The sequence below is a fragment of the Cygnus atratus genome, chromosome 2, assembly GCF_013377495.2.
Source record: "Cygnus atratus isolate AKBS03 ecotype Queensland, Australia chromosome 2, CAtr_DNAZoo_HiC_assembly, whole genome shotgun sequence".
Taxonomy (NCBI): domain Eukaryota; kingdom Metazoa; phylum Chordata; class Aves; order Anseriformes; family Anatidae; genus Cygnus; species Cygnus atratus.
This window is the reverse complement of record NC_066363.1, coordinates 6,328,608-6,342,145: the sequence shown is the minus strand read 5'-3', so window position 1 is coordinate 6,342,145 and position 13,538 is coordinate 6,328,608. Positions and strand designations below refer to the sequence as shown.

The 13,538-nt window shown below is 46.6% G+C and overlaps 1 protein-coding gene across 2 annotated transcripts in view; it reads left to right on the top strand.

The window, feature by feature from the left end:
* ACVR2B (activin A receptor type 2B) overlaps positions 1-13,538 on the top strand; it is a 90,949-nt gene that overhangs the window by 60,295 nt on the left and 17,116 nt on the right. For both annotated transcript variants that reach the window (XM_035554378.1, XM_035554377.1), the window contains exon 2: positions 11,789-11,996. In XM_035554378.1, coding sequence (XP_035410271.1) covers positions 11,789-11,996 — 208 coding nt within the window. The remainder of the gene's footprint in view (positions 1-11,788; positions 11,997-13,538) is intronic.

The window sequence follows — 13,538 nt, the reverse complement described above, 5'->3', positions numbered from 1 at the left end:
CTTTTGTTTTATTTTATTTAGAGTAAAAACGGAGTTTATTGCTGGTACGTCTTCCATTTCTGCTCCCACTGATTACCAGGAGTGCGCAGCAATGTCTCATACTGCACCTTTTTATTAGACAGATGGGAGTAGTTTGCACGCCTGTCCCCCCGAGTGTATGTAAGCGTGGGGAGGCAGTGAGAAGATGTGTTCAGGATTGCAGTTTACTCATCTCTGTGTGGCTGCCAGACCTCCATGAGCCTGTTCCTGCAGGCACCTTTCTCGTCTTACAACGCATGCACACGGAGGTAAACAAATGATTATTGCACCTCGCTGATGAAGCTCTTGAGGAGAAGGGAAAGGGTTTGTCTGCAGCCTAAAATGAACGTATTGCAGGGTATGGAGGGAGGATTTGCAGGGTGTTTTAAACAAGGATGAACTGATCCTTGGTTGCCCTCTTAGTGAAATCCGGAGGAGTGAGAGGGAAGAAAACGTAAAATATCTCCAGGCTGAAGCGGTCTGCTCTGTCAAGGTTGGGTATGACCTGCTCTCTGAAATCAGGAAAGGTCTCTCCGCTGAGTATTCGGGTCAGTAGAGGGAAGATATCTGCATAAAATGATAGCTTAGAAATGCAGCCCGCTCTCACGTAGTGCTTCGCACATTGATGCCTGTTGATCATCCTATTTATGTACGGGGAAACCAAGGCATGGCAAGTCGGGGGTGACTTGTGGTGGAAACAGGACGGTGACTTTGGCAGCAGAGCAGTGCCAGTAGCACTCAACATGATGTGAATCACCAGGGATAAAACCTTCTCTTGTCACTGCAACAGTTGTGTCATCAAGGCTGCCAACCATATACTGTTGTTTTCCTTTCAGCAACTCATCTGCCTCCACCACCTGGGTTCTCATTACATTTCCAGTGATAAATCCCTCCAAATACTCGTGGTGTTCCTGAAAGTGCCCAGGCAAGAGCTCCTCCATCTCCTTGTTCTCATATGTCAGCACCTGAATATATGGGAGCAGCTTCAGAAATGGGGCTTGTGGAGGTTCCCAAACCTATCTGTGGTTTGGAAGTCATCTAGGAGTACACTGCTGAATCCTAGAATATTATTTAATGTCATTTTATGTAATATTGGAGCTTAGTCACCATGGGAATGGGCATCTAAATAGAAAATTGAACAGGAGGGGGATGCATGCAGTTTCTGGGGTGGAACTGTTGAGCTCCTGTCATCCAGAAAGCTTGGACATGGATGGAAGGTAAATGCTTCTATGCCAAAGTGGTCCAAAGTGTTTCAGTCTTCCTTATGGCCTGAAAACACTGTAAAAGACCAGGAAGGAGAATACCTGCCCGAGAGCACACAATTATTTTGATGTTTTCCACCTCTGGAACAGGCAGAGTTTCAGCACTTTGGGACAGCTCTGCTCAAACACATTTATTTCAAAGTGCAATCCAAATGCTGGTGACTGCATGTAATCAAGATAAAAGCTAATAAGGTGATTTCATTTTTTTTTTGTCTCTTTACATAATAACTCTTCAGCATCTCTTGTATAACTTGTCTTTAGAGACTCGCTGTAGTTATCCAGCCGTTTCTTTTGTGCCTTTCATTATTGTAACAGAAACAATCACTGGAAATTGCACGATGCTATTGGATTGTGCTGCATTCCTTCCTCAGGTCATTTGATGGTTGCTTTTTTCAATAGGCCCAAAGGAGAAAGGTATATTTCTGTAAACAAGAGACAAGTCCTAGATGTGCTGTAGTCACTTGGGAGATACTCCATTGTAAAGGAGGCTTTTGAAATTGCTCGTGTGGGATTTGCCATTAGGAGCATAAAGACTGGAGAAATGGACTTCTGATTCAGCTGACAACTTGCTTCTCATCCTGCGAAGAATTTTAGGAATGTCTTTACTTCCTTTTGGAGGGCTTAAGGCTAGTGTGTGATTGCAAAGGCTAGAGAGTTGCTTTTCTTCCTGCCTCCCTTTTCTTTCTCCCTAGGTTCAGCCTCCTTCTCAGTCTTTGGCTGAGGCCTGTTAACTCTTGAAATACCAGTGTATGCTGGAAAAAAGGCATTCAAAAGTCAGCATATTTGTGGGTTTGTTTTTGTTTGTTTGTTTCCTTGGGCTTTTTTTTTTTTTTCCAAAAGTAGAATGATGTAAGTAATGTAATAAATGTTGCTTGCTTCAAGGAGTTATCACCTATTTTCATACATAATGCTGTGGGCTGAACTGGGGAAACTCTGGCTAGGATGTGGTAATGCGTGTTTGTCCTTTATCAGTTATAAATTATATAAATTATAAATCGTGCTAGTGCTTGTTTGTGCGCTGTGCTTGGGTTGTATTCTTACCTTTTGAGCTTAAATGTACCAGGGCATCAGAGCATCAGTGATCGCTCACGCACTGGTGGTTGCAGGTAGGACCAGTGGCTAAAACTTACACATTTTATTCTTTAGTACATATTGAAATATGGGGATTTTGTCATTCTGTATTTCGTATAATATGAGTCTTTGCCCAAAAGGGCTTATAACCCATCAAAACATTGACCATGCAAATCTAAGCAGGCTGGGAACTGTGGACTTCGCTGTGACTCAGGCCTCTACATAAAGAGCATCCCCTGTGTGATCCCACAATGCTTCCTCTTGCCGAAGCCCCTTGTGCCTCTGAAGCAGGAGTTGGTTTTTGTCTAGGGGATAAAGTGGAGGCTCTGGATCAGCCAACAAATGTTCATCATCAGGCTAGAATGGAGGTTGGTCCTCATACATTGGAAAGGGGGAGATCTGGTAAAATTTTTAATTTTCCCGTGCCTTCTCTTCACCTGGCTGGCAAGGAGAAGCTAAATACCTGTAAAGCCATGGAGGAGCAGGGGGGTGACCTTACAAACCAGATTTCCAGACAGAGAGAATCTTCTAGTGACAAAGAGTTACAAGATTAATTCTTCCATGAGTCTACCACTCACTTGTGTAATCTGCTGATAAAGTGAGTCCTCTCTAGGGTACATTTGGATTTCGGTCACTGATGGAGTTTAAAATAGTGATTTTGAACCCTGTCCTGGCAGTTTAGAAAGATTGTGCTGTTTTATTTTCATTCTTCCTCCATCCTGCTGAGAAAACCGCCCAACTCCAAGTTTTGATCGTTCAAGTGGAAGAGGGTGACAAGAAGACAAACAAACATCATTTAGTTCTTGGGGGCATGCTTTCCTGATGCTTGACCTTTTGGACTTCCAACATCTTCTTGTCCATTTACATGCATTACAGTTTTTCCAATTACCAGTGAATTAAATTTGGAATTGTGGTATTTGGAAATGTCAAGCAGAATCAATAGAAAAGCACTTGGGGCCCAATCTTAGTAGACTCAGCACATTTTAAAGCATATTTGAAATGTCCCTGCTGATAAATCTCAGAGGACCACGTGTAGATTATGAATCGAGGTGCTGCTGTTTGGGTACCAAAACTCTCGGTGGCTTACCAGGGGCGCTGTTTCGCCATAATTTTAGGTGTGCATGGTGTGTTAGACACATCAGGCTCTGCCTAGAGAAGACCTGAGAAATAAGGAGCTCCGAAAGGGCTTTTCTGCAGGTGACAGCAGCATGGGAGGATGAAGGTGGTGGGATGGAGTAGGCACATGTGAAATGGCTGGGAAAGGTATCACCACATGGCTATCGCTCTTCTTCAAGTCTCTGCACTCCACAAGGAGATGCTCCTGTATCCTCGTCCCTTTGCCTTGGAGGAAATTGGTTTTGTAGGCTTGCTTTGAATGCTTTTCAAAACTTCGGCATGCAGGGAGAAAATATTTATGAACATAACATGATTTCACTTCCTCCTCCCATGCTCTTTTGAGACCTCATGCTGTCTCCCGAGGAGAATGGGAGAGAACAAACGATTTTGTTTTAAATGTCATTTCAGAATTTGCTGCATATTTTACTTAGTGATTTGTGGCATCTGGTCAAAATCTGCCCTCTATTTGATTTTTAGGAGCGTAGTTGGAAATATCTTTATCTTGCCATTAAATTCTAATATTTTCTCGCTGAGGTTGCAAAGTTTGGGGGTTGACACAACCTTCTCGGTAGGTTATTTGCACAACGTATATCCCAAGAGGGTCCTTTTTCATGCCAGAGAGTAGTTGTTGCTACCCAAAGGCAAATAAATTGTCTGCTTAATGCTTTTACAAATGTGCATCTTGAATTTAAGAAAAAAAAATACCGAAAAAACGATATGCTTGTTCAAAAACTCACGGATCAGGGGAAAAAGCGACCTCTCATTTATGGAAATCCTATAGCAAGAAAGACATTTCCTTAAGACTGGTGGTGCAAAGGAGTCAGCGGAGATAGGCTTGGCATTTTCCTGGTAGACTTGTGGCAATGGTCCTGGACATGCAGGTGTCCTTCGGGGAGGTGACACATTGGGGCCGAGCAGCTCAGCCCGTGTGCAGGGCCGGTTTTTGGTGTGTAGCGTCACGTTGGTTGAGGCTGGCTTCATTTTGTTTTTATCCTCCTGTGGGCAGTGGAGGAGTGTGTGCGTGTCTATGTTAAAAAAAAAAAAAGGAAAAAAGAGAAAAGAGAAAAGAAATTGGGCCTTTTTGTGTGTTATTACTAATCCAGTTTGAGCGCTGCTGTCCAAATTGCCTCGTTTGTGACCCCGAGTGCATTTAAACATGAACTGCAGAAGCACCATGGCATTAAATGCTTCTGATTGATCTCCCTGATGGCTTTATTAAAGAACTAAAACCTTTTTTGGGGAGACAGAAACAGTTAGCAATGCAAAGGGAGAAATCTAATTACATTTTGGCTTTGTCCTTAACCGAAATGGTACAAAATAGGATTTTTCTAATGGCTAACTAAAATGATCTCTTCTTTAGATAAAATATAGGAACGACCAGCTGAGTTCAAGTTAAAAAAAAAAAATGCACTGCTTCCAAAAATTGATTAACTGCTGGCAACGTTTCTGTCCTGCTGCACGCCAGTCCAGCCGCTGACCTGGCCAAACCTCCTTGGATCCCTCTGCCTGGCCGGAGAAATGATTTACGAAGCCTTTTTCTGCCCGATCCTCCCCTTTGGGCCAAGAGATTAATCTCACCGGCCACGCGTGTGTGCGTGCGCATTCCGTATTTCACTGAGTCCTTTTTCTACCCACCCTATTTGACTTAAAATGCCAGGGAAATCATTCAGAGGGATTAAATCTTTATTGCATCCTTTCCCCCGGTCGGTGGTAATGACTTAAAGCGTGCTCCTTCTATTTTACAAAACAGGTTTAACTAGCAGTTTGGGGGGAAATTGTAATAAAGATCTAATTCTTTTAAATAATTTCCTTGTTATCTTTTAACAGACTTAAGCCCAAGTTAAAAAAGAGATATATGGGGAGGGGATTGCTACACAGATGTCCGTGGAAGCTGTGAAGCGTGAGTCATGGTGTGAATATAGAAGCCCTGAGTTGTCATCCCTGGTGAGCAGGGAGGATGTATTTCTTAATATTAAAGTTCCTTTTTTAATTTTAAAAGAAAATGACTTAAAGCCTCCTGTCCTTTTGAGACTGGTTGTCAATGGCATCATTGCAGGTTACCATGGCAATAGATGCTGAGATAATAGATTAACAGCCATTGATTGACTAGAAAACTTGAAGCTCTTTTATCGTGGGATATGCCAAATCTATTGACAGAAAACAGAATTCAAAGTAATATCCTCCCTTGGCGTTATGTTCTCAGTGCTGCACGGGCTGCTTTTACCTGAGCCAGCTCGAGAGCCAAAACGTTTTGAAATAGTAGATTTTTTACCAGGATTTTTAATTAGCCAAGGCGCTGCCCTGGAGGATCTCCCACACCCAGCTGCCTGGAAGGGCTGAGCCTGGGGCTTGCGCCTGGGTGTCCGTGGGCACGGGGCTGGGCTGCCAGCCCCGGGGTCCCCAGGGGCACAGCGAAATTTTGGCTTGTTTCTGGTACGTGGGGCCTCGCCGTGTCAAAGCTTTGGTGAAAGAGCGGGGGATACGAGCAGCGAGTCTTTAAATCCTCACGCACGGTTACGTACTTAACCACAGATGTCATCGCTGGTTTGATGCTTTGCCTAAAAACGTATTTAGACCTATTATTTAAGGACGGCAGGAATGAAATCACTGCGCTCGGGGAATACGCGCTGGAGCACCACGTACTAATTGTGGATTCATTATAGGCTCTGCAGAGATGCAACTGGGTGGTCTCTCTAGAGCAACGTTTTCCAAACTTTTCCAGTTGCAAGCTTCTCCTGGCTTGGTTTCGTGATCTGAAACGCTGTCAGCAACAACTGGAGTTCCTTTAAATTCCAGACTTGCGTGAAACTTTAGGGCTGGTGTCTGGGGCAGGGAGAGCTGGGGGCAGCAGCCCTATTTCGTTGCCTTTCCCTCCCGCACCCGATGCCTCCTGGTGTGCTCCACGCCTGCTCATATCGTTGTTTCCCCAACCAAACGATGTCCCTGTGCCACAAGGCAGCCCTGGTGGCTGGGTGAGCATCCCCATGGGTGCTGAGCAAGGGCAAGGGGCGTGCGTGTGCCCGCGCTGCAGTGGCTCGCCCCGGAGGATGCTGTGCGGCCAGGTGAGCGCCCAGCAGCCTCACAGCCCCCAGCCTGCCCAAACCGTGCCGTGGGTTGAGGGATAGCTCTTGGAAACAAAACCAAACCTCAAACAAAGGGCCCGACTTTCATAATCACACATGTAAGAATGCATCCGCAGTTGCTTAATTGCTACATGCAATTACCCTCCAAATTAGAGGGCAATTACCCCAATTCGGTGTACAATCTCTGTCATTTTATATTATAAAATTACATGTACAAATAGCTATATAGGGACATAACTAAGTGTTTGCAAATAACTTCAGTTGCATACACAGTTTCATGTATAAAGCCCGGTGGTTTTGACAGTTAGGCAAACAGACTGTCTGGGAAATCACTCCGTGTTTATGCAGACTATTTTGACACATCCCATCTTCTCGTATATACTTTCATTTTAGGTTTTAAAAAGGGGGCAGGCAGAGATAAGGAGCTGAGATTTATAGCAGCCTTCAGCCTTGGGGAAGATATTCCCTGTGTATCTAATTATGAGTTAGGAGCCCAGCAACTGCTAACACCTAGACCCGGCGCTGCTGCACAGGATCCTGGCTATAATTTAGCGGCTGTCGGATAATGACACAGCCCCGTTGATCTGTCGGCCGCTCCAAATGAGGAGAGCAGAGCCTGAGTCTCAGATCAACAGCAAGGTCCCAAGGCTGAGGTCCTGCGGGTCGGGAGGACCCTGTTTAATGAGCTCCCCGTGCGCCTGGCGGCTCCCAGGTGCAGGAGTGGTCCTCCCGCGTCGCACGGTGCCTCGGCTCCTCTTCCATCATTACCTGCCTCAGATGGATGCTGGGGGCCTTGCTCGGCAAAACCCTGGTGATGCTCCGCTTATTTGGAGCAGAAAATCCACCTGAGGGAATCAGGCTGATGACAGCTTTTCGGCTGAATTTGGGTGCTGGTGGGTGGGCTCCCTCTGTCCTCGTAGCGTTGGGGTGCTGGGTGTTGTTTGGGCTGGGTGGTGCTTTGAGGATGTTTGTGCGTGGCTTCTGTTCGAGGAAGGCTGGGGAGAAGCCGTGCTGCATCGTCCCCGAAGCTCCAGCTTGGTGCAGCAGGGTGCCAGAAACTAAGCCGCTGGTGCAAAGCCTTAATTCTTCGTTATTCTTCGATTTCAAGCAGGACTTGAGATTTTATTCACTGCATGGGTGTTTGTAGGTTGTGGTGTTAAAACCAGTCGGTGCTGCTGTGCACAAAGAGAAGCCCGTGTTCCAAGCCAAGCCTTGTTGCATCAGGTGTGCACGGGTGGAAGGAGAAGAGTGCTTCCCTTGCCCGTTTTGGGCCCAAACCCTCTGATTCTTGCAGCTTGAAGCAAGCAGCGGGGCACGGCTCAGCTGCACCTCTCCCACCCGCAGCAGCTTCCAGCCTGGCATTTCTTGCAGACCTCATGGGGATTTGGGGAACTGGGTATGTGTCCGTGATGGAAGGGGGAAACAGGAGGCAGCAAGACCTTCATGCCTTGAAGAAGCAGGAGCAGAGGTTTCCTCCTCTTACTCCCCCTCCAAGGGACAAAACCCATTTTTAACCCTTCTCTCCCTCCATTGCAAGGGGGTTTTAACACAGCGAATGCAGATAAGGCAGCCAGCTGCAAACTTTGCTCTCTGCCTGATCCATCCCAGAGCAAGGTGGGAGGGTTTCCTGATGAGCTGAAGCAGCGGGCACATCAACAGCCACTCCTGGAGCTGTGTCCTTCATGCTGAGACCTTCTCGGGCACAAGCAGAAGGGTTTCCTGCAGCTCCGGGCACCCAGCAGGCTGGGGATGCTCACCAAGGGGCTTTTTAAGAAGATCTGAAAGCAGGTAGCAAACACACGGGATTTTTAAAGCATCTCCCGAAGGTGAGCATCCTTAAGAGCGGTGTTAAGGGAAACGTACGTGTATTTAGTCATCCATCCCAAACTTCGTACGTGCTTTTGTTCAACTTTGATAGGGGGAAAAAACTGCGAAAGGCCGTTTTCTTGGCGCGGTTGCTGTTTGCAGAGTTCGCTTTGCGTGTTTGCAAGCAGATCGTACTCTTAATCTGAAACTTGTTCCAGAAAAGACAACTGTCTTGGGGGAAGGGAGCCTGGGCTGAGCTCAGGATTTAGCAGGCTGAAGTTTCTCTTTTCAAAGCACAGCGGAAACCTCAAATCTCCCCACAGCTTTGTGCATTGCATCGGCCCTCGGCGCAGGTGGAGAAAGCAGAGGCTGCCCAGTATTGCTTGAGGTTACAGACAGCGGTAGCTGAGCTGGGATTAGATTTTGGGGCTGCTTCCCAGCCAAATGGTTCATTAAATCTCCTCCTTTCTGGGAGATTTGGTTGGGGGAGGGAGAGGAAATTTCCGTCTAGTGCAGAAGCAGGATTTGGGTTGGGCTGATGGGAAAGATATTACAAAATGGGATTCGAGGAGTGGACCAGAAGGTAACAGTGAGTATCAGCTGGAAGCCATGTTAAGTATTACAATGATGCTAAGATATTTACTCATTCCTTTATAAATAAAAAGACATCAACCCCTCTGCACATGAGGCGATGCTCCCTCGCTTTCCTGCTGATTTAACTCTTATTTAGCAAAAACGCTTAATCTGCCCTAACAAAGCACAGCATAAGTAGCAGCAGAACAAGTATCAAGGCTTTAACAAGGAGTGTCAATATTGACACTGTTCCGTGTTGAGGGATATTGGTAGGTTGTTTTTATTATAGTAAGCAACTTGTCAGAGGAAAACTCAGATGGAGCTTTGCAAGTGCCGATAAAACCTGCAGGTGCTATTGAAATTGAGCTCTTGTTCGTGTGTGCTTTGAATATAATTTCCAGTTCCTGAAGTCAGCTTTATGACTTGCTCGTACCCCTCCTCCCTTCCAGTCTCTCCCATGATGCAGATGAAACATACTTCCCAAAAAAGAGTTATTGAAGAATCGAACACCTCTTCAAAATGCAAAGAGATCTTCCTAGTCCGATGGGTTTGCTCCGTACCACAAGAATTACCCATCGCTGAGGTCAGGTGTGTCAGTACCGGGAGCAGGCTGGGCACATCACCCCCAGCCCACGCAGCGACCGTGGTCACACTTCTTGTGGTCAGTCATCTTGTGGTCACATTTCTCGTAGTCACACTTCTGCTCTGTACCAAGTCATCTTTTCTCGGGTGACAAGTGATAGGACGCGAGGAAACGGTCTCAAATTGCACCATTGTTTAGATTGGACATTAGGAAGAATTTCTTGATGGAAAGGGTGGTTAGGCACTGGAACGGGCTGCTCAGGGAGGTGGTGCAGTCCCCATCCCTGGAGGTGTAAAGGGACATGGACGTGGCACTAAGGGATGTGGTTTGGTGTCGGGACTCGGTAGGTCAGGTTGATGGTTGGACTTGATGATCTCGAAGATCTTCTCCAAGCTGCAGGGTGCTGTGACGCTGTGCACTCCTTACCTGCTGCCTGTGGCCAGCAGAAGGCTGCATCAATAGCTTGGTTGCCATCTCCAGCTCAGGTGCCGTCTCCTGAGTGCACTGTGCACTGCAAAACTGGAAGCTGACGCTGGTGACAGTCTGGAGATGTGGGGGCTTCAGGAGCTGCAGGCTGTGGGAAGGTAGTTCAGGCTCCCTCCTTGTTCACATGGGACCAGTCCTTTAATCTTCACACTTCAGCTTTTCGGGTGGGAGCAGTGCTGCCTTCTCCAGCTCAGGGTGGTGAGTGTGCTTATGTTGGTGGTGGATGGGTGTTCAGATGGGGTAAGTGCGATGTTACAAAGAGTGTCCAAGGTCAGGAGCTGATGTCTGTGCCTGGCTGGGTGTTTTCTCTGCCAGCTGTAAACCACTCACTGCTCCGTGTCTCCTGAAAGCTGAATTGAATCACCTTTTAGAGACCTTTCAGAAGTGGCTGCTTTGCCTTGTGGAGCAGGAATCACAGATGAAGTTGCGTTTAGATCATCCAGACGTGGCCCTGACCGCCTTAAACCCAACATTAAGAGTTGCACACACGGCCTTGGGAGAAGGCAGAGTCGTAAAAACACTGCAAAATTTTCCTGCCAGAAGCGTAGTTCAGTGTTTTGCAAAGCTCTGGCTATTCTGGGAGCACAGCACTTTCATTTCACCATCCTGTGGGACCCATTTGTGTTTTTTACCCAATTGTCCACACAGTTTATTGGGATACCTACATTTTTTTTGGTGATTGCGATCCATCAGTGTAACAGCCTGGTCTGACCTTGCCTTGGTTGGGTGATCCCAAGGGCAGATGGCTGCAGAACATCTCAGGATTCAGAAAGCCACGCACTTCATGGTGCTATTTCTGGCTATCTGCTCACATCTCGTGTGTTTGGTTTCCTTCTTTCCTCTCATTTTAAACAAATCTTCAAAATGCTGTGATGCAGAGTATTTCCAAATGAAGAGAGGATTTCTAACGTTTAAGACAAAACGTGTCATGTGTGGATATCACCATGTCCTTGCTTAACTCCTTTTTTAAACTGATGTATCTATAATTGTGTTTCTGCTGTGCGGTCTGATGGCCGTGGAGGAATTGCTTCACTTTAGGGGCTGCAAGAACTCCTTGGTTCTTTGATACAAGGTCGTGATGTAGTAAAAAGACAGGCTCTCCACAGAGAGCCCTTGGTTTGTGGTGGCCAGAGGTCTATGTGGGGTGACCAAAGTTGTTCGGGGAATGGAGTTGCTTTTGCTGAGGGTCTTGCTCGGGTGGAGAGGCGGCATGAAATAAATACATGGCATTTAGCATGAGGAGGCTTAGCGAAATAAGCCTGAAATGGGATCTAAGTGAGGACTTGGTACCGGTCTGGCCCTCCTCTGCAGGATGAATATTCTCTATTTCCAGTTATGTCCTACCCACATAATAAACCCTTTATTTTTACATGGTGTTTCCTGAAGTAGTGGTGGAGAGGGAGGCTGTAACTACCTTGTGTGACAGCCCTGCACGTGGCAAGCAGCACCCTAGGAGGTTCTCTTTCCTAAACTTCTGTGGTTAAAAAAAACTGGGCATGGGTTGCTGTGTGCCTCCCTGTGCTAGGGACCTGTGGTTGAGGCACTGGCCAGAGGGGACCTGGGGGGCCTGTGCTGGGCTCTTGACTTCACCACAGGCTCCTGGTGTGAGCCGAGGCCAACCTGATCTCTGCTGGCAAAGGAGAACACGCCGTGCTGAAGCTCGTGTCTATGACAAGCATAGTTCGATACCAACGCGTGCGTCACCCAAACCAAAGCCCCGTGGAGATGCGCCTCCCGAGATCTGTGAATGATTTTGCTTGAACGTGCTTGGGCTTTGACTTTTGCTGCAGGACCAGGCCACGGGGAGGCGGAGACGAGGGAATGCATTTACTACAACGCCAACTGGGAGCTGGAGAAGACCAACCAGAGTGGCGTGGAGCGCTGCGAGGGGGAGAAGGACAAGCGGCTCCACTGCTACGCCTCCTGGAGAAACAACTCGGGCTCTATTGAGCTGGTGAAGAAAGGCTGCTGGTTAGACGACTTCAACTGTTACGACAGGTAATAGCCTAACCGGTTGCTCTGAAGGCAGGTTTAATTGTTCCTCTAAGCGCAAAAGCTTGTGATTTCTGCATCGAGGAAAAGAAAGCAAGTCCAAGTCAATTGGCCCATTCATCCCCAGTAATTACCTCTGTTGCTAATGCAGCTCTCAAAATTATCACTTTAGTTTCTAAATAGAGGCTGCAAAATGCACTTTAAGTTTTTTTGTTGTGTGGTGTTTTTTTCTCCTTTCCCTTAGCAAAGCTTTGATAATTCTGGCATGCTTTGAAAAACGTGTCCTGTACCATCAAACGAAGAGCAATATGTTCTTCCAAGAGCATTTGGCGATACAAAGGAAAACTTGGAATCATTTGGAGCTCTCTAGAAAAAAAAAAAAAAAAAAAAAAAAAGAAAAAACACAGATATCTGGGGGTGTTTAGAGGTTGAGATATTCTGGCATTTGTGATGTTGCAAAAAGTTTGACTGTTCTTCGGCTGAGCGAAGAGATGGGCTGGGAGAAAGAGTGGGACAGCAAAAGTAGAGCTCATGTTTGCGTGTTGCTGCCTGTAGCGAGCTGAAAAGCAGAGCAGCTTTGTAGTACGAAGGCTCCGGCCTCATTACATAGCTGGGAGAATAAGCTAGTCTTTTCTCATTTCCCTTAATGCAATTCTACAGAGGGGAAAATAACTCCAGCTAAAGAATACAGCCCTCTGAAGTTTCCCGGTTCAAAAGGACAATGCTCAGTAGTTCTGAGCTCAGGCAGCGTTTCTGTTAAAAGCGAGAACAAAACAACAAGCATCAACCAAACAAAGCCCAGCCCTATCAATAAGCAGTATCAGAATACAAAATTCAAGGATTTCCCTCGGTATCACACCAGCATAAACTGCTGTCACCTTCGTGCAATCACAGCATCATTTTTGTAGCTTCTGATTCCAAAGGCTTTAGGACACCAGGTCCTAAGCTGTGGGCTTTAGCTGGGACCAGCTTTGTCCGATGGCTGGAAGTTTTCCTTAGTCATTGCACGGTGTCCCTGGTTTTGTGCCTATTGTCTTGGCACGTCCCAGCTGTGAGTTAGTTCCTCATCTTCCTTCTCTTATTAGCGCTAGGCTTGCTTTCCTACCACACCTATTCCCTTGCCAGTTGCATGGTTGGGCTCTGTATAAAATTAACTTTTTATTTTTAACTGATAAATCAATCCTTCTTGGCCCATTAGTCTTTTTAATGCCAATCCTTCTGAGAACAGAAGGTCACTCCAGTTCCCTACTTCCAAGCAGAAGTGTTTACTGTAAACAGATTTCTCCTTTCAGTGCCTGCTCTCGTACGCAGTGACACTTGTATTGTCACTGAGAGTCTCCGTGCAGGGATGTAGTGCTTCTTAATCTTTGTCATAACGTGTTGCTCCGTTACAATGGTTAAAAGTTTCCAGGGCTCCTCACAAGCCTTTTCTCAGCCCTGGGGTTGAGCATCCATTATCCTGCAGCCCGATTCTTCAAAGTCGCAGTTCAGGGCAGAGCTAAAAGATGTTCTGAGAATTAGCAAACACTGCAAGTGTTGAAAGCAGCA